Genomic DNA, 27270 nt, shown 5'->3' on the forward strand with positions numbered 1-27270 from the left:
TTGTGTTGGTTATGATTGATCGATCGATCTAAAATAAGTATTTCAATGTTTAGAAAAAGATAATGTGTTTTGAGTTATGTAATATTTCTATTTGCTAACTTGGTGGTGTATTTGTGACTTACATTTGCGTTCTTGACTCAAGAAGATCATGATTTAGATTTTTGAAAACTACTTTTCTTTAATCATAGAGATGACTATTTTGTGGTTTTGGTGAACAGTGAAATGATACTGATAAATTTGATGACAAAATTAATTTGTTTTTTTCTATGATATTTAATATAACATTATGGAGATACTCTAGGACTATGAATTGAATTACTTATTAGTACTTGTCGATAGGCTAAGTACTATTGTATGGTCCCCTATTGTATCATGTTTTAGATTACTCATATTAATGTTGATTAGATGAACTATAGTTGATCAATCATAATTGTTTTTATTTGGTATTTTATTATAAGTATTACGTTCTAAAATATAGATATTAAATTTTTAATTTTATAATATGTATAAATTATTTTTCTCCTTTTTAATTGGATGAATCAATATAAGTCTTATAACACCAATTTATATGTTTTGACATTTTATAAATTATAGTAGAAATTATTTGAATGATATATTTTACCCATAATAAATTATGAAATTCATTTACAAATGTTTATTCTTATGTTAAAATTAATGTATTATAATATTGATAATTGATAAATTTATTTAGTAATTTCATTTTATCTACTACTAAAATCAAATTTATTAAATAGTTGTCACTCACTTGCATGAAACTTTAATCTTTTTTTTTTTTTTCATTTTGCATTATAATACAATAAGAATGAAGCCAATAAGCTTCTTGAATTACATATCTGCATTATTAGAATTTTTGATAATGCATTGATAAAGAAGCTTTAGGCACACTCACTAGTGGAAATGAGTTAGTTATTTCCATTTCTTTATTAGCCAGATCAGTCATAACTTGGGGCTAGTTTAGGTCTAGAGTTTGCTCTCATTAGGTCGAAGATATACACCAATATTAGCCATAATATCTGCTATTTTTTTTCCTTCTTTGTAGATGTGACTACATTTCCATTCTTCAAAAGTGTCACACAAAATTCTAGCATCCTTAATTATAACATCTTCGTTCCAATCCCCACAAGCCTCGTTATTAAGAGCTTTCACATTAGTCATGTAGTCACCTTCTATTTCCAATTTGCTCCATCCAAGTTCTGCTACAATCTGGATACCTCTGAGTAATGCTTGCACTTCAGCATAGTATATTGATTTCCATCCATAAGTTTCCATATATACAACCATGATATGCCCTTTTGCATTGCGAAACACTCCTCCTCCTCCTACTCTTCTAGGATTTCCTTTTGAAACACCATCAAAATTCAAATTTATCCAATTCTTTTGTGGTGGCTTCCATTTCACATCTTCCCTCCTAATTCAAACTCCTTTATTAAAAATACTCATTTGTTTCCAAATTATGCTCTGCTACACAAAAGTCAACACTACATTAGAACAAAACATGAATACATTAAGAGTTCAAAAATAAATTAAAGCCAAGTAAAAGCCCATTGATATAGCATGCCTCTAAATGCACCTTTGATATTTTGTTAACAAATTATACCAATGTGATGGCACACTTATTTAATAATTAGATTTTGGAGAAAAAATTGTCAAATATTTTTTTTTGAATTCAATAAATAATACAAGCTTGTTGCAAGATTTGAAAAAACTTCTTAATTACATTATTTTCCATGATAAAAGATAACATTGACAAGCTATGGTTAAATTGCAAGGTAAATGTGGACTTAATTTTGCATGTGAAAGACCAATCCAAGGATTTAATTTGGTTCATGGGCACCTATTCAATGCTCAACACTGTGGTAATAAACATTTCATTATTTTGTTTCATTGTTCTTCTTAATAATTTATAAAATTATCTTATTTCAGTAGTAACAATTGATATGAACTATTAGTCAATGCTTCTCTTCTTCTACAAGATTCATGTACACATTTTTCTTCAATCATTAATTTGACTTCAACTAAAAAATAATATTAACTTTGATATACAAGAAATAATTTTAAGATGACTAATCTTAATTGATCCAAAGTAGATGATAATAATTCAAAGTAGCCAAAATATATGAGAAACATTATAAAAATGTACGAAATTATAATATATAATAATAGATATGTAAATACTTTTATTCTTGTATACTTATTCTAAAATTAGTTTAAGTCTTTCTTCTATTTACCTATCAGCTTCTCCTTGCACCTCTTAGTGGTGCAAGTGCTAGTTTTGATTTATGAAGAGAAGTTAAATCAATGTTCAAATAATCAAATCTAACTTTAGAGAAGTAAAACAAAATTTATATACTTAAATTAAATTAAATATACTTAAATAAATAAGTAGAATAATTTAATATTAAACCATACAAAACCCTAGTTCTTGTGTAGGTTTTATTTTAATAGTAAAATCAATTATTTGTTGCTTTGAATTGTGAAAATGTAGATGAGAGTAAGTTTTTTTTAACTGATTAAATAATGAATATTAATTATTAATAGTTGTAAAATCTAAAAATTATTGAACACGTTTATTAATCAATATTCATATTTCTGAAATTATTCAAGTTTCATATCTATGTTGTAATCTTCAATTCTTGAATTTTTTTCCCACTAAACAAATTTTTTATCTTACATTATTTAATGATCATTCTACATTTTTTTAAATATCTCATCTTGTCACCAACCTCTATAACATCTTCGCCACTCACATTATAAAATGACAATCGACGTCAACAATTTATAGACATAGATGTTGGGCCTACTTTCCAATTATATACATTAATTCGTGAGAAAGTGTATATTAACAATAAAAATAATTATGAGATGCTACGAAGCTTGAACAAATATAGTGCATATTCCCCACAACTAAATGCCAATGCATGCTCACCAATATTTAGTGAAGTAGATACAGGGTGACTGCTGACTTCAAGTACATGTAAGGAGTTGTTCTTAGTCCTCTCCCTCTTGCATCCCTCAGTGGGAAACATGAATAACAATGAGGAATAGTCATGATTCAAATTGTCATGCTGAGAGGCTTGTTGTTGTTGTCACTTTAGGGGGACTGGTAGTGAGGTTGGATTGAACCATGGACACATCCATACTATGCTAGTTGCAGATGGATCAATGTTCAGAGTAAGACTGAATGGAAGAACATCAAACATGGAAAGATCATTCCAAAATTGGTTCACACATTCATGGAATATTTTTGCTTGTTTGTCAGATTGTCACATTATATGTGTGGTAGCCTTTAGCAATGCCATGGATTATTTCCAGTCATCAAATGTACAAACAAGGTCATTTGTCATTCTAGGGGCACTTTTCTCCACAACCAATTGTGGTGGTGGGTTGTATGTCTATAAGTTGGTGGAATAGTCCTAGGTGCATAAATTGCCTACATTGCAATAGTTATGTTAGAGGCATTTGATCAATGCATGAATTGTAAGTGCAAGCCAAATTACACATAAGAGTAAATTATGAGACCATGTATACTTGCCAGTAATCATAGGCATAATCATAGCTAAAGCATTCAACGTGTGCTTGCATGAGTTACTTTGTAGGGCCCAAGGACAATCACACACATATACAACTAATCACCGAAGGATCTGACAACATAATAATTGCTTCTAGTTTGGCTCTTCACAAAATAGTATCCTGGTAGCAATGTAATCATCAATAGGAATTGTCTATGACTTATCTATACTTTTATGCAAACTTTGCGCCTTGTAGTTCCTGATGAAATCGAATTCCTATAACTTCTATTTTTTCTTGTAGAATGGTTCCATCCTATAAACTAGGGTGAAGTATAGATGCTCCATTCGACACATACATTTATTTTGATGGTTGCGAAGGTATCGTGTCTTTTATGTGCAATGATAAGATTGGATGACAACATTTGTGTCCTAGTTTGCATGTGGGAAGATTCTAAATAGTTTGGCCCACCTCTTTGTGTGTGTAACAGGGGACAATATTTCATGCAAAGTTAGTGTAGTAAATAGAAGATAAATTTCAATGTAACAAAAATTCAAAATAAGATAGTGGAATGTCTTATGTATACGACCATCCTGTTTACAACATGTCCTCTAGAAGTATACTAAGAAATCATGTTAATCAGAGAATTCGACAAAAAAAATATTCAATAGCCTGTACATGGTATCCTCATTCTCACCCATTGCATTCATAATCATCCTAAGTTGTTCAAATATTGACTTCACTCTATCTTTTGATGCATGCTTCAATGTGTTCTTGAACCATACTAAAAAAATATACCAAATGCACAGAATGACACAATAGTTGAAAGCGGCCCTAGTAGACACGAAGATAAAATTCATTACCTTTGCTGGGGAGAAAATTTGAAGATATATATGTTAGAAAGTTCAAACATGCAGTCAAAGATGTATATTGTTGCATCCCTTACTCAATTTTTGATATTTCGGCGCTTGCATCATCAGTTAGGAAGGCATTGACTATCCAATCATTTCTATCCTACTTTCCTTGTCTATAGATGGCAGATTACTAGCATTCAATGTCCTCAATCTTGTTGCAAGATGAGACAACCCATGCAACTGGAACCCCTTGAAGGATTTGATCAATACAAATCCACAAAGCCTTCGAACACCTACATGTAAAAAACTTGTCACAAAAGAAAAATATAAGAGGAGGTAAGGGTTTTGCTCTAAAAATTATGCAAATGCATTCTTAGAAATGAAAGTGATAAAAAATAATTACAAAAGATCAATCCTTATAAAAGGAGATTAAAACTCGAAAGGGTAACCTATAAAGGAAAAGCTATTTAATAATTACTAATTAATTATTAAATAGATATGCAAAAAGGTGCATAAAGTAAAATCTTAAGAAGGGAATTAAGCAAATTTAATAAATGAAATTAAATTGATGCTTTACTCTAACACCCCCCCTTAAGATGAGCAACAATGCAGCTATAAACAATGCAGAAAGAGCAAGAAAACTACAATGCAATGTTGAAAGAAAACTTTGGTCCCAACAACAAGGCTTGATGATGTACCCAGTCACAACTAAATCTTTATAAAACAGAGAAATAGAGAAAACCCAGTGGGAAAAACTCTACTCCAAAAAGAGATAGCAATAAAAAGAAGGAAGGAAGGATTCATCACTGAGACCCCCCAAGAATGACTTCTTTTACCCCTAACATAGAATGCAACTGAAGATACCGCAAGGATGCAAAAGGTTTAATGAAGATGTCTATAACCTACTCAGTAGTAGGAATGTACTCCAAGCTCAAGGCGCCATCTTGAATGAGATACCTGATGAAGTGTATGTGAAGCTCAATGTTCTTGGTCCACTGATGCTCAATTGGGTTGCACAAAATGTGTATAGTACTTTGATTGTCATGCCATAGAAAGGTGGGACTATTAGGAGAAAATCCAAAATCTGTCATCAATTGTCGAAGCCACAAAACCTCCTGACTAGCCAATACAACTACCCTATATTCTGCCTTTGTAGATGATAATTCATGAGCATGTTGCTTCTTGCAAGACCATGTGATAGGACCGGAACCAAGACAAAATACAAATCTAGAAGTATACTTGTGATCATCAATATCACCAACCCAATCTAAATCTGTGAAACCAACAATGTGAAGATCTCCTGATGTGTAGTGAATGCCATAACATGTTGTACCTCTAATATACATCAATATATGTTTGGATGCTTGCCAATGACTCTCATGAGGATCATGGGAGAATCAAGAGACAAGTCCAACCACAAAGGAAATATCAGGACGTGTGTGTGTGTGTGTTAGTACAACAAACTACCCACAAGCTATCTATATAGATTGGAATCCATTGTAGGAGTAGAACAAGTGGTAGATAAAACAACACTTGACTGAAAAGGTGTGGGGTCAGGCTTGCAATCAAGCATTCCAAATCTCTGAAACATATCAAGAGCATACATCTGCTAGAGTATGGCTATCCCATTTGAAGACTGAACAACTTGTAGGCCCAAAAAATAGTGCAGAAGTCCAAGATCTGTCATCTCAAACTGCTCTCTCAATGCTTGTTAAACACCCTGTACGATGGATATTAAGCTTCCTATGATGATGAGGTCATCAACATAAAGCACAAGTATCAATAAGTCAGCCCCATGACATTAAATGTAAACTGTAGGGTCAGAATGACACCGAGTGAATTGTGAAGCAAGCAAGAAGGAATCCATCTTCTCATACCAAGTCCTAGGGGCTTGTTTGAGACTATATAAAGACCTTCAAAGCTGGCATACCAATGAAGTGTCCTACACAAAACCATGTTGCTGCTCCATATAGATCTCCTCATGAAGGTCTCCATGCAAAAAAATACTCTTCACGTCCATCTGAAAAACTGTCCATCCCTGTGAAGCTGCTAGAGAGAGTACAAGGTGAATAGAATTCATCTTGGCAACAGGGGAAAAGGTCTAAGAGTAATCAATACCCTTAACCTATGAAAAACCCTTTGTAACAAGATGTGCCTTGTACCTATCAATAGAACCATCTGCAACATACTTGGTATGATACACTCAATGACACCGAACCAACTTTCTTCCTTTCGAAAGAGGACAAAGATCCCATGTGTGGTTCTTCATCAAAGAAGAATACTCCTCATCCATAGCCCTATCCCACTCTAAGTGTCTTGTTGCCTATGAATTTTTTTGAGGATCATCTGAAATGGCATGACTAAAAAGGCCACTACCTATAGTATGAGAACAAGTATGATGAGCATCTATAGGATCACCTGCCAAAGGTCCAACTGCATCAACAGTATCACGAGCCCACTTGGGCACTCATGGAACATCTGGTGGAGGTGGTGAAGGGGGATCAATATCAAGATCTTCCTTAGCGGATGGATAATCCTATAGAGGAGTAGAAGAAGTACTAGGTGTAGACACCTAAAAACCTTTAGAAAATAAAGTATTTTTATTTTTTGAAAAATTTCTGATGACATCATCATTAATTAATTAATTAATTTTTATGCCATTAAATCCCTTTATCTTAATTAAAAATATTTAATTAAGGAATCCCTCCCAAAAATGTTTAAATCTTATTTAAACATTATTTCCTTATTTATTAATTATTTAATTAATAAATTGACCAAAAAGACCAAAATAAATAAAAAAATTATTTTTTGCCCAAAACTTGGCCAATTTCCTTAAGACCATTAACCTCTTCCAAAATCTTCTAATCCTTCTTTAATTTTGATTAAAGGCTAATCCCATCATTTCCTACCCCTAATCCCAACTCAAAATATTTAATTAAGATTAAATATTAATCCTCATGTTTATTAAAAAAGTTTTAATAAATATGTCCTCAACCCAAACCCTTGAAATAAATAAAACTTTATTTATTTCCTAAAAATCTAATTTATCCTCATCATAAGAAGTTCTAGACTCTTCTAGAAAGTCTTCATCCTCATCCTAGGAAATTCTAGACTATTCTAGAAAGTCTTTATCCTCATCCAAAGTCTAGACTCTTCTAGAAGATGTCTTCAAACCTAATCCTAATCCCCTCCTAACCTTGTCACATTCCCTAAACATGGGTTAAGACTTACTAACCCAAGCCAAAGTTAACAAATATCTCCTCCTTCACCCACCCTCATTAAATGCCATCCACTTGCCTATCCCTAAGCTAATCCTAAACCATCCTAATCCATCATCTAATCATTTGCACAATCCTAAGCAAGCTTAAAACCCTCCTAATCAAGCCCAAGTCGAAATTGCTCTCATCTCCCTCAAAATATCTCAACCATAAAACTTTATGAAGCCCACTAGGCCATAAATGACTCTTCCAAGCCCTTTTATTGCTCTTACAAGCCATTATGAGGGTCTTTATGAAGATTTTGTCCCTTGAGCCTCCTTTGTTGACTCATCCTTCCCCTTTCCTCCATCTTCTCACTCTGTGACATGTGTCACTCCCTGATTGGCTGTAAGGAAACACAATCCATGTGCTCTCCTCTCATGTAATCTGAGCCCTCCATAAGCTTTTTCCCATCCTTGCATCCTAGCCCTTAATCCCTCAAGCCTCTTGCCTATAAATTGGATCCTTCCCCTTTGCAAAATAACACAATCCATGAAGTAAAGTCATAATGCCATTTTAAGAAGCCATTTTACATCAAAACCATACACTCACACCCAAATTCCAACTCCATTTGAAGCCCTTTTTGAAGCATAAAGCTTGAGCATACATCCTATCTATTTAGACAAAGCCACTCAACAAGAAAGTTTCTCATTGAGAGAGCCCATTAATGGCTCATATTCTCAATTGAGAGCTCATCTTAGTCTATCTTGAAGTTTATGAATTTTGTTTAGTTTGTAGAAGCTTTATTTAAATTTGGTTTCTATTAGCATACTAACATTGCTCATATACATTAGGTAGTGAAGAAGAAGCTGAAGATGGAGGATCCATAAGAGGATAACGCTCATCAAAGTGAACATCTCACTGAAATAAGACATGTTTGGAATCAGGATCAAATAACCTATATGCCTTCACATCCTCATAGTAGCCAACAAAAATGAGTTGTTGACTCTTCTTCTCCATGGCTTTTCACTGAGCATCTGGAATAAATGCCCAAGCCTCACTACAAAAAATGCTTAAAGTAGAAACATCAAGCTTGACATGATTCCAAACCTCCTCAGGAGTCAAGTGTTCTGCTGAGGTGTATGGGGAATAGAAAATTGATGCTATAAACCATGCTCAGTGCTAAAATCTCTGAAAGATTGACTCACGTATTTCCCCTATTGTCAGTACATATACGCTTGACTAAAAGACCAGAATACTTCTCCACAAAAGTCTTAAAGATTTAAAATGAATCAAAGACATTAGACTTGTACTTCAAAAAGTACACCCATGCACACCTAGAGAAATCATCAATGAAGGTGAGGACATATCGAACACCTAAAAAGGATGGAGTAAGAAATGACATAAGATCGTTGTGCATCAAATCCAATGGTGCCTTAACACGTGTGGATCTACCTACTAGAAAAGGATCTCTGTGATGTTTGCGAAGTGCACACCCTTGACACACACTATCAATACAAGAGATTTGAGGTACTAGCTCCTATGTACTCATTTGCTATACATATCTATAGTTGACATCGCCAAAATGCTTATGCGAAAGCTTGCTCACTATGTCTACATGAGCAATGATAGAAATACCTATAGAATCAGAGCTCTCAAAGAAATCAAACTGATATAAGTGACACTGAAGATCAATACTCCTTGTAGAAATAACCAAGTCAGGATCATGGAGGTCTTGAATAACCACATCATGTGGTGAGAACTCAACTATCTTTCCAGAGCATGAATGACAAATAAAAAAGATAGACAGGAGGTTCATAGAAATGGATGGAATCAAGAGAACATCTTGTAGTGAACCACCTTCTAAAGAGATTGTTCCTGAATCTGTGACCAAAAGCTGAGAATAATCACCAACTACAATTTGTGTAGTAACACTTTGAGCAAGTGTAGTAACCAAATTAGGTGAGTGTGTCATATGATGGGAAGCTTCAAAATCAAGAATCCAAGGAGCTGGAGAAGACAATGCTCATGCAGAAAGAGCATGTCCTTTCTCGATAGGTGGAGGTGGAGGTGGAGGCTTTAGAGAAGCAATACTAGAATGTTGCATGGCCTCCTCTAATGCCTCAAGATGTTTCCACAACTAGAAACTAGATGTCCTTCCTTGCCACAAAAATCGCAAGGTTCACCTATATACTTCTTAGTCTTGGAGGAAGACTCATCAGACTTAGAAGTATTACCCTTTTGAGAGGGCTTCCGAGCATTTGATTTGGGAGGAGGCTTAGAGGAACTCTCACTACCTGCTGAATCTATCTTATGCTTTAGTTTCTGCTTTGGCTTTCCTGTAGATGTCCGAGCTACCAATGCCTTTGTCTTAGTACTAGTCATAGTATCTAACTGTGTAAGCTTTGACTTCTCTCTATAGATGCTTAAAATCATCCCGAGCACTATATTAATTTATTTAATATTACCCTTGACATTATAATTATTTATTAATTAATTAATTATATTTTTCATACTCTTCTACTTATTTAATTAAATAGGTTCACTTTTCCAAGGTATTTAAATTTAATTTAAATACTTCCATCCCTAATGTGTTAAATTTATTTAATACATGATACTCCATAAATCCCCTTGTTAAATAAATCTTATTTATTTAAATCCCTCTATTTCATTATTTTCTCTAACCTGTGATTAAATTAAATCATATTTAATTTAATCTTAAACCTAGCCTAAAACCTACTCTACAACCATCACTTTCATCCTTCTAAGCCTACCCACTACTTAATCCCACTTAATTTTCCTAATCACCTTGCTAAACCCCCTTTTAATCCTAAGTGTGTGCTCACACATGTGAGAAACACTCACACTTTCCACACCCCTCATGCCTTCCACACTTCTTACACCTTTGTCCCCCACTCCTCTTTTTCAAGTTTGCTCACACGTGTGAGCAAACTTTGAATGTTGACCACTTGCATGACTTGCCTACTGTTTCTCATGTGGGACCTATGTGGATGCCACATAGATTCCACCTCACTAGGGCATCTCTCAAGCCAATAAATAGAGCTCTTGTCTCAAGCATTTACATCTGCCTCACATGCATTGTTATCATGCTAGTTTGTCATTTGAGCTTGTTAGTGATTTTTCATGTTGCATACTAATCTTTGGTAGTTGATAGTTTTCATTGCATTTGCATTCTTAAATTAGCTTGTTTCTTACATTTCCATTCTCATTTCACTTGCATATTAGATTAGTTTCTTTCTTACATTTCCACTTCCATATCTTTGAATGCTCTCAAGCATGGCTGCATCCATAGCCATTGTTTGAGGTGTTCTTCATTCATTTAGCATAGGATCATTATCATCCTTGCATTTATCTATCAAGAGATTCACCATAGTTATGTTTTGGGAGAGCACATCAACATCCCTTCAATCTAAACACACCAACAAGGCCTCTCATGGGTGCCCTTATTGAGCAGTTTGAAGTTGCTTGAGGACTTGGTTTTTTGGTTGCTTAGAGTTGCAAAACTCAAGCAAGTGTTTGTTAGTTTTTATTTTATTATTGAACATTTGATATATGCATATTGGCTAATGTTTGATTTTTTACTCTTGTTCCCAATAGGTTGGTTTTCTTGCATATATTTTAACATGCTCGGTGAGACCCATGTCCCTATTTTCCTTTCAAAAATCTGTCAAGAAATTACCATTTGTCACCAAAACCCATGCATTATCGTCTACGCCACACATAATGTCATCTATGTTTTGTCGTCTCCATAGATGAGCATCTACGCAGACCAACATCTCCACCCCACAAACCCACCTATTTTGCATTGAAGTCTAGTTCTATCATCTACGCAACTTAATCTATCGTCTGCATGGTGGGTAGATTCAAATTGTTAAAAAACCCAACATGTCGTCTATGTTGTATACACTGTTGTCTATGTTGTGGGCACATCTCAACTTGCTAAGAACCTAAACTGTTGTCTATGTTTACAAATTGTCATCTGCGATCTGTACTTTTATCGTCTGCATATTTTAGTGTCTTCGAACCTGAATTATTGTCTGTGCCTGACAAAGTTACCACTTGTCATTGAACCGTACAGCTTGTAATTCGTCATTAGCGAGTTTTGTCACTTGTGCTTATAGTCTTTCATCTCTAATTTTTCGCAAATTTCTTAAGTTTTAAACACATTATTCGTTGACTGGTTGTTTTGTAGGGATTTCTAACATATTTGCATTGCAGGAAATAGACCTTGGAAGGCTTAAAAATAAACTCATAGTGATTTTTATCACTTTGAAAATTTGTATTGATTTTTATCACTTTAGGATTAAAGGGTTAAAAAACTTGTATGAATAACCATTTGTCCTTGAATGTATGTTGCAAATCCAAACACACTTTTGAATGCCATTAAAGGAATGAACAATCTTTTCATTGGATTGAATGTTTAGAATAGAAAATATTTCGATTTGGTGTTTAAAATGAACTCATACACTCTTGAATGCCTTAAGGAAATTGACATGAATGCTTAGGGTAGCAAACATTTGGATTTGGTGCTTAAAATGAACTCATACACTCTTGAATGCCTTAAGGAAATTGACATGTATTCTTAGGATAGCAAACATTTAGATTTGGTACTTAAAATGAACTCACACAATCTTGAATGACTTAAGGGAATTGGTTTCATTTTCAACAATTTGCTTATGTTCATGAGCAATTTACTTTCTTGTTGATGAATCCATGCTTTTATTTATGTTGACAACAATTTCAAGTTGGAAAGAACAATGTATGCTTAAACACGTGTGTCTTCAAGAGTAAATTACAAAACTTAAAGCTTTATTGGGAGAGAATAAGTGTCTTTTAAACCCCAAGGCCACTTATGTATTCTCTCCTCTCGCACCTTCGAGTGATCTTGAGTGCACAAGAAATAAGTGGTATTGTTTTCTTTTTTTTAGGAGGCCTACTTAGGGATTTCATCACCCCTTGGGATGACCTCAACTCCAGTATTTTGGTAGAGTATAAGAATCTGGAGGTGAATCAAAAGACACCTCTCTTGGAACTAAAATCTCTTCACTCTTGGCTAAGCCCCAAAGAAATTTATACCTTTGGGAAGTGAAGGTGGAGATTTGGGTTACCGTCTCCTCTCGGCTATGTGGCATTATTTTCTTTCCTCTATAGAATTAGGCCTCATGTACCTTGTGTATATCGAGGATGCCCCTTATATAATCCTTGTACATCCTAGTTGCAACCTTATTAGGATTTTTGGCATGTTTTGCATGCCTATTTGTTTAAACATTCAAAACCAACACCAAACATCAAACAACTACAAAAACAATTGAAATTGTGAGCTAAACTTTAGTGAGTGAAATAGTGGTAAGTTGGTACTCTTGACTCATCATTATTTTCAAGAGTTCTATATTGGTCTAGCATTTAAAATTGGTTGAGTCTAGTTATAGTTGTGCTTGAAATTGGGTTTTGTTTCATTCCTGCCATGACTGACAAAGTCAAACATAAGAAGGTGAAATTGTCCAAACCATTTGTCTACAAGGAAAGGGCAAACCTAGCACACGGTGATAAACAATTCTGATATGCTATCAAAGACATTAAAAAAGAAGAAGCTAAAGAAAACCACTATGACAGAATTGAGTACAATGCAAAACTTTGAAATTGGTCGACCTTCCTTGGAGTGAACCCAAGGTTTTTTTTCCCAGTAAGCGAGGATTGAGTTAACCGCATAAGTGACCACCATACCTTCATTTTCCAAATCAACCCTATTTTTTCCAAATTTCTAGTCTTCCATTTGCAAACTTCCTCTAGAGAGCTTGATCATTTGAACCTAAAAAATTTAGCATAAAAAAACCTTCCGAGATTATAGCATTATACCTTTTATCCACAAGAAAACACCTATCACTCATTTGGGATCACAAGTCCATCTCCAAATAGTGGATATTTAATTTGGTATCCTATCTTGCCTAAAGATCACTTGACCATCTTTGGTAGGAGAAATATACTTTATCCTATTATCACACTTTGTTTGCTAAATCAAGGTCTTTTGTTTACATTTAGGTTATTGGCCCTTTTCATTGTGTAAGGTTCAACAATTCTCCCACACATTCCTCTCTTTCTTCCATAGTCTTCCACCCATTGGTTTGGTCACTATTGTATGGTACATACACAATCCGGTAGATTCACATTTAATCCCATATCTCAGTTATTGGAATCATTAAGGCAAAAAGAGATGGAGAATCCTTTTCCTCCACACACAACATCATTAGGGGGAACATTTCCCTCTAGTTCAAACTTTGGTATGCCTACCTTGACATCCACAAAAGAACCAAAAGATCCTTTCTGCAACACAACTTTGGGAAGTAATGATGAAGAAGTATAACAAGAGGAAAATCCTATTGACAAAAAAAATATCCCTAATGATGTCCGAACATTCCTTGCAGATCCATACAATGTGGAAATGATGGAAAAAGCTATTAGGTAAAACAAGACTGATATCTTCCTAAGCTTGGTTAAAGATGGTGTTAATGTTCCTACAAGTTTTGATGAAACCACCTTGTTTAGATAGATTACGAAGGGTGGTGCTCCAGTATTGCCAAACAAAACCCAAGCATCTAGCCAAGGACCAACATTGACAACTAGTGCTACATCCACATCAAGTGGCACCACACAACTGACATTCCAATTAAGTGCAGAACATATCCACCAAATCATTAGTGCCATACCCAACACTACTACGCATGCTAGTATTTCGCAGTCCACCTTAACGGGTCCAATTGCAGGATGCTTAAACATTGGTCAAATGTCTACTCAATAGATGACAATTCCAACACAACCAATTTATTCTACTTATTCACAAATTCATACAAGTGTGGTAAAAACATCTGTGCCAATTCCAATGACTGCATATCAATACATTGGCCAAAGTGGAGCACTCCCACCACCTCACAATGTGTCTGGAACTCCTTATAGCTTGGGAGGTGGATTTACAAATTATCAACAGTCACAAGTGCAACCAAACAAAGATTTAGCCCAATAGTTGCATTAACTTCGAAACTTGGTACATTCCATGACCAACAAAGAGGTGAAGGATTTCTCTATTGAGGAAGTTTGTCCCTTTCGATTTGATAGATCCATTAGCATGATACCATTCCCACCAAACTTTGAGATTCCTAAATTCGACAAATATAGAGGAGAAACATGTCCTATCACACATCTCAAATAATTCTCAATTTTGTGTCAAGAAGTAGCCTAAAATGAGGATTATCTTAAGAGGCTCTTCACGCGAAGTCTTGGAGGCCCCACACTAGAATGCCTGATGAATTTACCCAAGGGTTCCATTACCTCTTTCAATGATTTAATAATAAATTTTTTAGCACAATACTCTTACAACATTGAACATCATGCCTCATTAAGTGATTTGTGCAACAAAAAACAATGAAATGGTGAAACATTTACCAATTTTCTACAACGGTGGAGGCATCTTGCTAACTGCATGCCCTACAAAATTGAAAATTCCCACCTTGTGGATATATTTATCAAAAACTTGATATCAAAGATGTCTTTTCACATGAAGATGGCTAGCCTTGAGGATTTCACTACATTAGTCAAGAGAGGCAAGAGCATTGAAAATGGGCTTTTAGACAAAGGTGTCATCAAACATTATAGCTCATCATCCTCAAAAAATGACACAAACAATAATAGCAAACCCATATTTTGGTCCAAAAACAAAGGTGTCACACACGATGGTGTCACTAATGTTAAAAATATACAAAACCTTCAAGGAGGAAACAACAACAACTATCATAACCAAAACAACAACAATTCAAACCATGACAATCAGAATCAAAACAATCAACAATCTCACAATCAAAGACAATTTTTCCCTCGCAAAAACAACAATTACAATCGTGACTATGATCGCAATAGAAAATTCACTGGTGGATCACAATTTGATGGTATTTCCCAACACATGACCCTTTGATGAAAATCAACCCAAATCAAAATGGTATAGGGAAAATGAATATTGCAAATACCATCGCATCAAGGGACATGACACGAACAAGTGTATAAAACTCAAAGTCTTCATTCAAAATCTTGTTGATGATGGAGAAATTGAGGTAGAAGGAGGACCATCCTCTAAAAATGCTAAGCTAAAGATATTTCAAAAACTATTTCCTGATCACAATAATGACAATAATAACAATGGAAACAATAATATGAACAATGCAAATCAAGCTTCCACATCAAATGCATAATCCTATGAATATTCTACCAACCATATATCGGGGTTTGACTCCTTGTGTGGTAAAATAGAAACCAACGATATATGTGCTTTTGACTCCATGTGTGGCTGCATTGAAGAGGTAGAAACTCATGTGAATACCCTTGTCCTACAAGCATTAGATTGTGATGCAACCACTCAACAAGGAAGACTTACTTTGCAAGCTGTCACTCCTAACCCCACTAATCCATCAGTTCCACATGCGTCTGCTGTGCCATCCACTTCACAAAGGCCTGCTTCTTGCTATGATGTATTGTCCTAGTTAGGTAAGACTCCTACACAAATATCAATTCTAGAGATCCTAACCACATCACCCATCCACAAAGAAATTTTGGAGAAGGCTCTTTTAGAGTCTCATGTTCTTGAAAACATTAACGCCTCCCAATTCACTGCCATGATTGGAAACCTTGCTGCACAACAACACCTTGTCTTCACAAATAAAGATTTCCAAGGTCCTGATCCCCACCATAATTTTTCACTCCACATTGAAGTCCTTATACAATGACATAAGATTAAAAGAGTCCTTATAGATAATGGATCCAGTTTTTGGAACTTCCAGAAGACCTCCTAGACGTCAATAAAAGGATAACAATCAAAGCATATGATGAAAGAGAAAGAGAATCAAAAGGAGTCATTATGTTACCACTAAAGGTTGGACCAGCCATCATAAATACTGAATGCCATGTCCTAGACTTGGATTTTCCATACAACATTTTGCTTGGTCGACCTTGGATACATACATTAAAAGCGATACCATCTACCTATCATCAATGCTTGAAATTTCCTCACCAAGGAAGAGAGGTCACGATTCCAAGTGATCCCACACCTTTTGCCTTTTGTAAAAGTTTGGAAGGTGCACCAACAAATTTTTGTCCAATCAGTGAGTTTGCTAAAGTTATACCCAAGCCTCTCATAATAATAGACTCACCTTCCACAACCGTGCCAGAATTATCCAATAATGATTCCAATTCCTGCAAAGGAAAAGAAAAGGTGGAAGATACTAAGGTCAATACTACAGGGAAGAAGGTTACTTTTAATAATTTAGGAATGGGAGAGTATAAGTTTGAAAATGCCTTGTGTGTTGGACAACTACCACTCTCCCCTCTTTCCTTTGGAAAACTTTCACAATTACCACCTCCTGCCAACAAGGATACTATGCATGTTAATAAGATGACTTTTGAACATTGGGGTTCACTTAGTGATGAACATATGGAATCTAATATCCTAGATTGGCTATATTTTGATGGAAAAGATGAACCTGTTGAATTCCCCAAGGATAAGTATGTTAAGGACCCTCCCATTATAAAAAACATGGGATATCATGGTACCGGCCTTGGACCTAAAGAAGATGGAATCAGACAACCCCTCAAAGCTAATAGCTATCCTAAAGGATGTGGTTTGGGTTCCATCAAACCCAAGATATCCTTTGCTGACAACTATTGTATGGTTGACCCTGATTCTGAGACTAAAGAGGGGGAATTCTTCGAAGTACCCTTCCAATACATTGAGGATGACCTAGATAACCATATTTGTGCCATTACCATAGCCGACCTTTCATCCACTAACCTAACTCTCACCAACCCTAACATGATAGACTGGGATCTTCAGGACATACCACTAACTCTCGATATATGTAACTCTGACGAAGCAGTGATGGCATTCTTTGGCCTTAAGAATCTCCAAGATTATGAACATGAGATCTAATACAATGAGGAAGCCTACTTTGGTAGCTAAGTCAACTCTCTTAGTCGCAAAAGTGAAAAAAAAAAAAGAAAGGAAAAAAAAAAGAAACATCCTCTAGTGAAAACTCTTTTAAGGCACTTTTGGATGAAGAAAAAGATAAAATAAAGGATGCATCTTCTGGTGAAAACCTCCTAGAGGCACCAGAAGAGGGAAAGATTGACTTGCCATTTAGATCTTTACCACTAGAAAAGTCATCTATTTTGAATGAGGACACAATTTTAGTAAATTTGGGTACAGAAGATAATCCATAAATCACCTACATTGCAGCTACCTTAAGTCCTGGAGAACAAAAGGCAATGACTAAATTCTTGAAAAAGGGTAAAATCAATTTTTCATGGACATATAGAGATATGCCTAGTCTAGACATAGATTTGGTTGTGCATCACTTGACAGTAGATCCCAAGATTAAATCAGTGAAGCAAAAGTTTTGCAAAATGCATCCTAAGGTAGCACTTTTAGTCAAAGTAGAATTGCAGAAAATGTTAGAGGAAAAGTTTATCCATCCCATTGACTATCCTAAGTGGGTCTCCAACATTGTTCCTGTAGGAAAAACACATGGGGGCATTCACGTTTGTTCAAATTTTTGAGATTTAAATCTTGCATGTCCTAAGGATGATTTGATGGCTAGAAATGAGTGGTTGTCTTTGATGGATGGTTTCTTTGGTTACAACCAAAGTAAAATTGCAAAAGAAGATCAAAATAAGATGACATTTACTACCCCATGGGGAACCTTTTGTTATCAAGTCATGTCTTTTGGCTTGAAGAATGCCAGTGCCACCTATCAACGTGCAATGACTACAATATTCCATGATCTTCTACATGTCATAATGGAGGACTATGTTGATGACATCCTAGGAAAATCAAAGATGTGTGTTTCCTATTGGAGTTGATAAAATCCAACTTTGAAGACACCCAAGATCACCTGCATGCGAAAACCTATCAAAGGGAAGCCAAGGAAGGAAGAGCATGGAGCAAGGGAAAAACCCTAAATGGACATGAGAGACAACAAGATATGCAAATAGAAGAAAAAATCTATTTACAATATGTAAGAATGTTGTTATGTGTTCTAAAAATACAATGAGGGAGCTTGAATATAAAGAGCTCAAGGAATCTGCTAGAACACGCTAGAAGACGCTAGGAGATAATTGTGACAACTAAGCATACATCCACATAAGGTGGAAAGTCCTTGAACAAGGTGAGAGGATAAGTATGACTTAGGAGAGAACAAAATCTCGTATTGTCAACAACTTATAACTAACTCCTAGACTACAACTAATAAATAAATGTATTTACTTAAGTAAGCTTAAGTAAATAGAATAAATAATAAATAATAAATAAATAATTATTTACTCTAACACCCCCCCCCCCCCCTTAAGTGCAATTTAGGGAAATGCCTTAAGCTCACAAAACTAAGAAATACAAAAATGCAGAATGGGTCCCGGCAACGAGGCCATGTTAGGTACCCATGAACAATGCAACAAAATGCAACCTCTAAAAATGGGGAAAGAGAGAAAACCACATGGGAAAAACCCTCCCCCAAAAAGAGGTAAAAACCTAGTGAAGAACTGAAAAAGCCTGCAACTAGGGGAGTGTCCCCTAAAATAGGAACAAGGAGTGATCATGAAGAGCATCACTGAAGCATGAAGAAGTCGCAAAATTTGTCAAAGTGATGATCTGAGAACGTCCAAGGAAAAAGAAGGCACGAAACAAGCCTATCTATATTGTAGATGATCCATCTCACCGAAATGCATAAGTAGCAAGCCACTACAATCGCCTTGTATATAGGATCAACCACTGAATACATAGTTCACACTAATGAACCATCAAACCATGAATGCATTAGAACAATAACATAACCCCCCTTTAATGTAGACGGGGTGAGATGACATGCAACTAAGAAGGTGGGCTAAAGTCTCCTACAAACGAACCAAGAATGATGAGAGAGGGAAAGAGGTACAAACACCCATAAAGACACAGTCAAACAGACTCTGCATGGGCTAATGTCATGGAAGGGACAATCACTTGACAAAGGAAGATGATACAAACATGGCAACTACTATCCCCCCATGGTGCTTTATGAAAATAGTGCAAGTACAATTGACTCAAAACAATGTTCATGACCCCCAGAATGCAAGAGTGGCACTTCATCTCAATGCAATACATAAAAGTGCTTCAAAATGATAGCTACAATGATCAAAATAAAAAACAAGCTACAACAAAATAAAGTATAACCCAAAACAAAGGAAACCATGTCAGGAAAATGATCCTCAGACTTAAAACACTCAAGATATCCACCATATAGAAAAAATGCCAAAAATATGATAGAAAGAGCATGAGCCAAAATCTAAAAAAAAGGACCACATTTTTGAAAAGGTGACAAAACCAGATTTCCAAAAATATAAAGTTTTCAAAAAACTGACATGGGACGCAAAAGATATGCTTGCTAGAGTCAAAAACATAACTTTGGACTTTGACTACAAAAATAGGCAACAAAAATGCATCAAAACCTAAAAATACCTACACCAATGTCTCCTTCTCGGAATTAGCTTTCTAACATTTCTTTTGAATCAAAAAAGTACCTTCGTATGCTCAAGTTATGGCCAAAAAATTGAAGGTAGGTCAAAAATTGACCCTGGAGATGTGCAAGCAAGGTTGATGATGCAAGATGACATGATGCTAACGTCAGCAAATTATGCCATTAAAATTAATGGCCAGTCAACTATCACCGCAAAAAGGGATGCCACATGGCGAATGGTTGACATGGCAGGGGCCACGTGGCAAAGTGCCATGTGGCATTCCTGCTACGTGTCACAGGCTGATTTGCTGTTTACTATGCTGCAAAATTGGCTGACTGGGAAAAAGGAATGCCACACAATGGAAGATCAAGTGCTAAACTATCCTTGTAGAGCAGAGTGGCACTGACAAGTCATGGGTGGAGTGAAGTTGTCTTGGAGCGGCGGAAGGGCTGAAGACTTTGGCGAAACAATAGATGAAGGGGGTGCCACTGGTGATAGGTGGCGGGGAGGCTGCAGCAAGGCTGAGCACCTGGTGGGTTGCATGGCTAGTTTGTGGTATGGTGCAAGTGGCCCCACGATAGCCGCTGGGCAGTGGTGCAGTGGCATGGCTCGGCACTACCTTTAAAAAAAAAATTTAAACCCTAAATCGTCTGTACAACTGTACGGAAGCCCTGCAAGCAAATTGTTTTTGCCTCCCAGAGCTCTGTCTCAAAAAATGAAAAGTTTTATATGAATCTTGACTACAAACAGCCTTTTGGATCCAATGGTAGCATCCATTTGGGCTGAAAGTGCTTCAAAAATTTGTTGTTCCCTTGATTTGAAGAAAAAATGGATAAACAAACTAGGGTTTGTGACTCTAAATCACGGCTTCAAAAATTCTTCAACCAAGCAGTAGTAGGGAGGCTTTGATACCATGTTAGAGTTGATTAAATGCAACTCTGAAGATGCCCAAGATCACCTGCATGCGAAAACCTATCAAGGGGAAGCCAAAGAAGGAAGAGTGTGGAGCAAGGGAAAAACACTAAACATACATGAGAGACAACAAGATATGCAAACACAAGAAAAAATGTATTTACAATATGCAAAAATGTTGTTATGTGTTCTAAAAATACAATAAGGGAGCTCGAATATAAAGAGCTCAAGGAATCTCCTAGAACAAGCTAGAAGACGCTAGGAGATAAGTGTGACAACTAAGCATACATCCACATAAGGTGAAAAGTCTTCGAACAAGGTGAGAAGATAAGTATGACTTAGGAGAGAAAAAAACTCCCGTATTGTCAACAACTTATAACTAACTCCTAGACTACAACTAATAAATAAATGCATTTACCTAAGTAAGCTTAAGTAAATAGAATAAATAATTAATAAATAATTATTTACTCTAACATTTCCCACATTGATGTACTCACTACCATTTTTGAAAGGTTGGAGAAATATAAAGTGCGCCTAAATCCTAAGAAATGTGTTTTTGGGGTTAAATCAGGCAAGTTGTTAGGCTACATTATGTCAAGAAGAGTATTGAGGTAGATCCCGCTAAAGTAAAAGCCATCATGGAGATGCCTCCACCTACCACATTGAAACAACTCTGTAGTTTTAAGGGAAAGTTATAGTCCATCAGACAATTTTGGCCCAATCAACAGATAAGGTCCATCCACTTCAACTTTTTCTTTGCAAGGACACTGAGTTTCAGTGGGATTACCTATGCCAGAAAGCATTTGAACAAATTAAGGCATACTTGGCTAATCCTCCAATTCTAGTCCCTTCGATTGTAGGATGACCATTGATCCTATACATTTTGGCCACTTTAGTTGCCTTAGGTGCCCTTTTGGCACAACTAGATGACAATGGTAATGAGCAAGCTATCTACTATCTCAGTCAAACATTGGTTGGATATGACTTGAACTACACTGCTATTGAGAGAGCCTATTTGGTTGTAGTTTTTTGTACGTAGAAACAACGCCATTATATGCTTAATCATGCTACACATCTCATTACCAAAATAGATCCACTCAAATATTTACTATCAAAAGCCTCCCTCATTGGTCAAGCTGCAAAATGGGTCTTGATTTTGAGTGAGTTCATCATTATTTATAAGGAACTCAGGGCCATTAAGGGACAAGTAATTGTAGACCAGCTTGCTGAAGCTCCTCTTCCATGGGACCATCCCATAGTAGCAGACTTTCTAGATGACACAATTATGATTGTTACCCCTAGTATGCACTAGAAATTATTTTTTGATGGTTCTTTCACACAAAAGGGATCGGGGGCAGGAATTGTGTTTGTCACACCGCAAGGAGATCTCATTCCTAAGTCTTATAAAATATCATTCCCTTGCACAAACAATATAGCTGAGTATGAAGGATTAGTCACCGGGTTGTGTCAGGCTATTAGATGGAATATCAAAAACCTTCTTTTCTTTGGAGACTCACAATTGGTCATTAAATAAGTTACAGATGAATACCTCACAAAGGATGAACAATTGTTGCCATATCATAGAATAGTTGAGGATCTTAAATAACACTTCTTAGAGATAGTCTTATAGCAGATACCAAGGGCTAATAACAAAGCAATAGATGCTATGGCTACCATTTCCTCCATGATTTCTATGCCTAAATATAGTCCTAAATGTGAGTTTCTTGTTGCAAATCTTTCTATTCGTGCTTATGAGAAAAATGATTCAGAGTTGGTGTGTGAGATTGTTGGTCTTGAGTCTCCATGGTATGCCAACATTTTTGCCTATCTTCGTCACAAAACCGTTCCCATAACCCTCACCCCAAATCAAAGCAAGATCTTCATTTGTCGCACTGCCCGATACACCATCCTAGGTGATATACTTTTTCGAAAACACTTTGATGGAACCCTCCTCTGATGTCTCAATTCAGATGAAGCCAGAATGACATTAGAAGAGGTCCACCAAGGGATTTGGGGTGCCCATTCTAGTGGCCTTACGTTAGCAAAAAAGCTTCTTAGAATGGGTTACTATTGGCCTACTATAGAAGTAGATGCTTATCATTTTGTGAAGAGATGTGTTCCTTGTCAGCAACATGGTGATTTGATACATGCCCCCACCCAAGACCTCCAACCCACCATTACCCCATGGCCTTTTTCTCACTAGGGATTCGATCTTGTTGGTCAAGTATACCCAAATTTTGCAAATGGCCATAAGTACATTATTGCCACCATTGAGTACTTCACAAAGTAGGTCGAGGCTATCCCATTAACCTACATTACCAGAAAATAGATTTTGAAGTTCATCTTGAACTACATTATCTATCATTTTGGTATACATCAAGATGTCATGACTGATAATGGGACGCCTTTCAAAAATTAGGAAGTTGCCACATATATTGTGTAGGAAATTTGGAATCACCCAACAATTTCCACCAAATACTACCCCCAAGGCAATGGCCAAGCTGAAGCTACTAATAAAACCATTTTGAAAATCTTAAAGAAGATTGTTGACGTAGCTAGCTGTGACTGGAACCTCCACCTAGCTCTCACCTTTTGGGCCTACCATACCTCCATTTGTACCCCCATAGGAGCCACTTTATTTTCCCTTGTTTATGGGTTAGAAGCCGTCTTACCCATCAAAATTGAGCTCCCTTCCCTTCAAATCTCTCTCAAGAATTTGATGTCCAAAGAAGAATATTGAGTTGTTGGCTTGCAAGAGCTGCAACTCCTCGATGAGAGATGTCTCAATACCCTAAACCACCTTTGCATGTATCAAAATCACCTTCAGCTTCAATATCATAAAAAAGTCAAGCCACGAGAATTTGAGGTGAGTGACTTAGTTTTGTAGCATAACATGAAGAAACTTTAGAACCATGAAAAGAAAGGAAAATTTGAAGCTAATGGGCTTGGTCCATTTATCATTACAACCAAATATGGTTCTAGGGCATATCAGATTGCCATCCTAGAGGGAGATCCGCTCCCTGAGCCTGTAAATATCCAACATCTCAAGTGGTTCTATGCTTGAGCTTTGTAGTTCCTGTACAATATTGTTATAGTCCCACAAAAATACAAAAAAAATAGAAAAATTAGAAAAATCCAAAAAAATTCATAAAATGTTCCTAAAAAAAGACTAAAAAGAACAAAGAGTTCCTGAAAAAAAGCATTTTGATCCATTATCTATAAGGCTCGTTTCGCTTCACCCCATCCCACCATTTCATCTTCCTATTTGTGTAAAGTCTTATCTAGTTTATGCTTTTCATACATCCAATAAAAACTAAAAAGACCTCTTGTCTGCTAGGCTTCATTCCACTCCCATTTTCTAAACGACCTCTAGTCCGCGAGGCATTTTGCCATCGATTACTTGTTCAAATCCCATCACACTGAGCTTTTTCCACAATAGTAACCATAATAGGACTTGAACAAAATTACCTTTGAGACTTAATGATTTGAGAAACTTGTTCTTTTCACAGCCCTTGCCAACAAACAAATTGCGATAACTAACATCAAACAAAACAAACTTGCATAGGATGAATCCTTCCTATATGTGACATTACGACATTCACCTTTAGGCTTTAAGGTTCTTGGCAGGAATTGTGGACTAAATGACTACTTTGTCACGAAGTCTCTTTTTGGTTGATTTCATTTTGTGTGTTAATGGAAGCCTTTTATGGTGCACCTTGATCTTCCATATTTTGGTTGTACCCGAATCACTCTCATTGACTCTACGTGTTGTTTGTGGTATGATCTATTTTTGAGGCTTTACTACATATGTGTTTGTTTCAGGTTATGTTTATGCATTGTGCAATGGGGGCAACGGGTTAGTACACTTTCCACCAAAGCTCCCTAAAAAGACTTTGAGTGTACCTAGACCTCTCTAGGGCATATATGACATTTGTTCCATCATGACTATGAAAACTAGACCTATTGTTCTGATGTCTCTAGTCTACACAAAAGAGTCATGTCATTTATGCTTCTATAGCGTATAATGCATAAACTCATTTGCAAAATCAAACTAAGGTGTATTATTTCATATAAATACAACTAAATCTCTTAGTATCATGTAGTATAGGGTTTCATTGAGCCATGCTTGAGACAAGGGTCCTATTTATTTCCCCCCTCCTATGCTATGCTACCTGGTTCTTACAAGTGAGAAGTTTTGACACATGTCCATTCATTAGGTTAATTCATGATACATTAGGTTCATTTCACTTTGCATTATTAGTTATTGACATTTTAGGATACATTCATTATTCACTAGGCATTTTTATTCATTATTAGATTGCATCATTAGTTTATCACATTAATTTATTACATGCATCCATTATACACATCATATCTAGTGGCATATACATCATAAAAACATCTCATAATACATATAGTGCATCCATACATATACAAATACCACAATGCATACATCTCATAATCACCAGCAAACTTGCATCATACACACATTAGGCATCATATATATAAATCATATGCAATATCACATCACACACATCCTGCATCACCAATGTCAGTATCCACATCATAGATATCATATGCATAATCATACTCATACATGTACACATAGGCCCATCAAATCATGTCATATATATATCAAAAGAATACATGTCTGTATGGTCCATATACAAAAGAATCATATAGAATCATCGTGTACAAATGCATCATCAAAAACTTGCTACATCTACATCTCTGTCAAAACCGCTCATTGTACAACATTTGGAAGCTAAGCTATGAGGGCCCAACCCCTCCTATACCCCTGCGTCATGAAGGTCGGTGCTATCCCATAGATTGTTTTGATTTATCCCTACCCCCTATAGTCCATGAGCTCGAGGCTGCTTGAAAATCGGGCTGTCGCTAGTCAGTTGGCACAACATCATTATATAACGATTTGTAATAAGTTGCCTCTTGGACTGCCCGTGTCTCTGCCCAGCAAGCCACCATCGCCTCCTTCATAATTGTCATAGCTGCTCTAGGCTGCACTACCTACCTGGCTATGCTCATCTAACTATGCCTTATGGGTGTTTCGCTCCTCCCATAGTGTGGCTACCTCATGTTGGAGGGCCTCTATCTCTGTGCAATCCTCCACATCCTCCCCCATCTAAAAATTGGTAAACTCCCCAACATCCACTCGTGCTTGTAGGGCTGCTAAAGCCTCTTGTGTGCTGTCTGTCGTAGCCCTCTAAGCCTGTACCTTTGCCTATAGTGCCGCCAGGGCCTGCTGTGCATTGTCAGCTTGTGCTTGCTTAACTTGTACTTGACTCAAGAGTCAAGCTACCTCTATTTGGAGACTATCCTGCTCTGCCCTCACCATATTAGTATCCTTTGGCCCTGGTAGCCCTTGTATCTGTGGCCTTGGTGGTACCTATACCTGTGGCCCTGGCGGCATCTGTACCTATGTCCCAAGCGATGGCCCTTGTGCTAGTTCTCTCCTTGCCTGGGCTCTGCATCCCCATGGCCCCTCCTATGCTCCCTGTGCTGGTAATGACATCATCATTGCCTACCCTCCATTCCCTGCACCATCCTCGTCTCCCTGTGCTTGCTCTACTGGTGGTGGCACCCCAAGCACTCTCAATCTAATGGGCTGATATGCTACCCACCACTATGCATATGTTGGTGTCATACCTGCATCTCCTTGATCTTGCCCATGAACCTAGGGCACTAGCTGCATGGATCGTTAGGAAATTTGTGCTAATCATAGGTTGGTCTCATGACCCCATAACCTATCATCACCACTGAATATAGAAACCTTTCTGGTACCGCATCTTGCACTCTCGCAAACTGCCTCCGCACCCTAGAGGGTATATACCATATGATCACATGCATGGACCTCCCAATGAGCCATCGACTTGTTTGAGTGTACAAGAGATATAGTTGATCCTTTGCGTCATCCTGTCCCCTGGCTACCAGCACACTACCCCATCATTCTACGCTGTCATATGGGGTCCACTCAAACATAATAATCTCATTAGGAACTAGCACCAGAATCCCACTAACTCTATGGATGTGTACTGGATGGGTGGCCTATATCTGCACATGAATGGCTCCCCAGGCTGCTGTGTCTCTCATCTGGTAATTAGCCGTGTGACACCGATATGCTCCTAGGACCATACCATTAGTAGTGTCAGTCCCGACCCCATAGTCTTCTATGTCCTGTATGCACACATGTGCAGATCATGATAGAGCTCTACTAGAAT

The 27270-nt window shown here is 36.6% G+C and overlaps 1 protein-coding gene across 1 annotated transcript; it reads right to left on the reverse strand.

Moving 5' to 3' along the window:
• Positions 1-981: 981 nt before the first annotated feature.
• On the reverse strand, positions 982-26529 carry LOC149541139 (uncharacterized). The gene is made up of 2 exons (XM_089802790.1): positions 26445-26529; positions 982-1358 (listed from the first exon to the last, which is right to left on the reverse strand). The coding sequence occupies exons 1-2, from the start codon at positions 26527-26529 to the stop codon at positions 982-984; spliced, it is 462 nt and encodes a 153-aa protein (XP_089658916.1).
• Positions 26530-27270: the final 741 nt, after the last annotated feature.

Source organism: Cupressus sempervirens, chromosome 9, assembly GCF_028749045.1.
Source record: "Cupressus sempervirens isolate cs-2001-9-10 chromosome 9, ASM2874904v1, whole genome shotgun sequence".
Lineage (NCBI taxonomy): Eukaryota > Viridiplantae > Streptophyta > Pinopsida > Cupressales > Cupressaceae > Cupressus > Cupressus sempervirens.

Coding starts and splice junctions, on each gene's coding strand:
- LOC149541139 (XM_089802790.1), bottom strand. CDS start 26,529: ATGGGGATGCAGAGCCCAGGCAAGGAGAGAACTAGCACAAGGGCCATC. Junction 1,359..26,444: donor AGATGCCGCCAGGGCCACAG/GTATAGGTACCA, acceptor GTGTTTCAAAAG/GAAATCCTAGAAGAGTAGGA.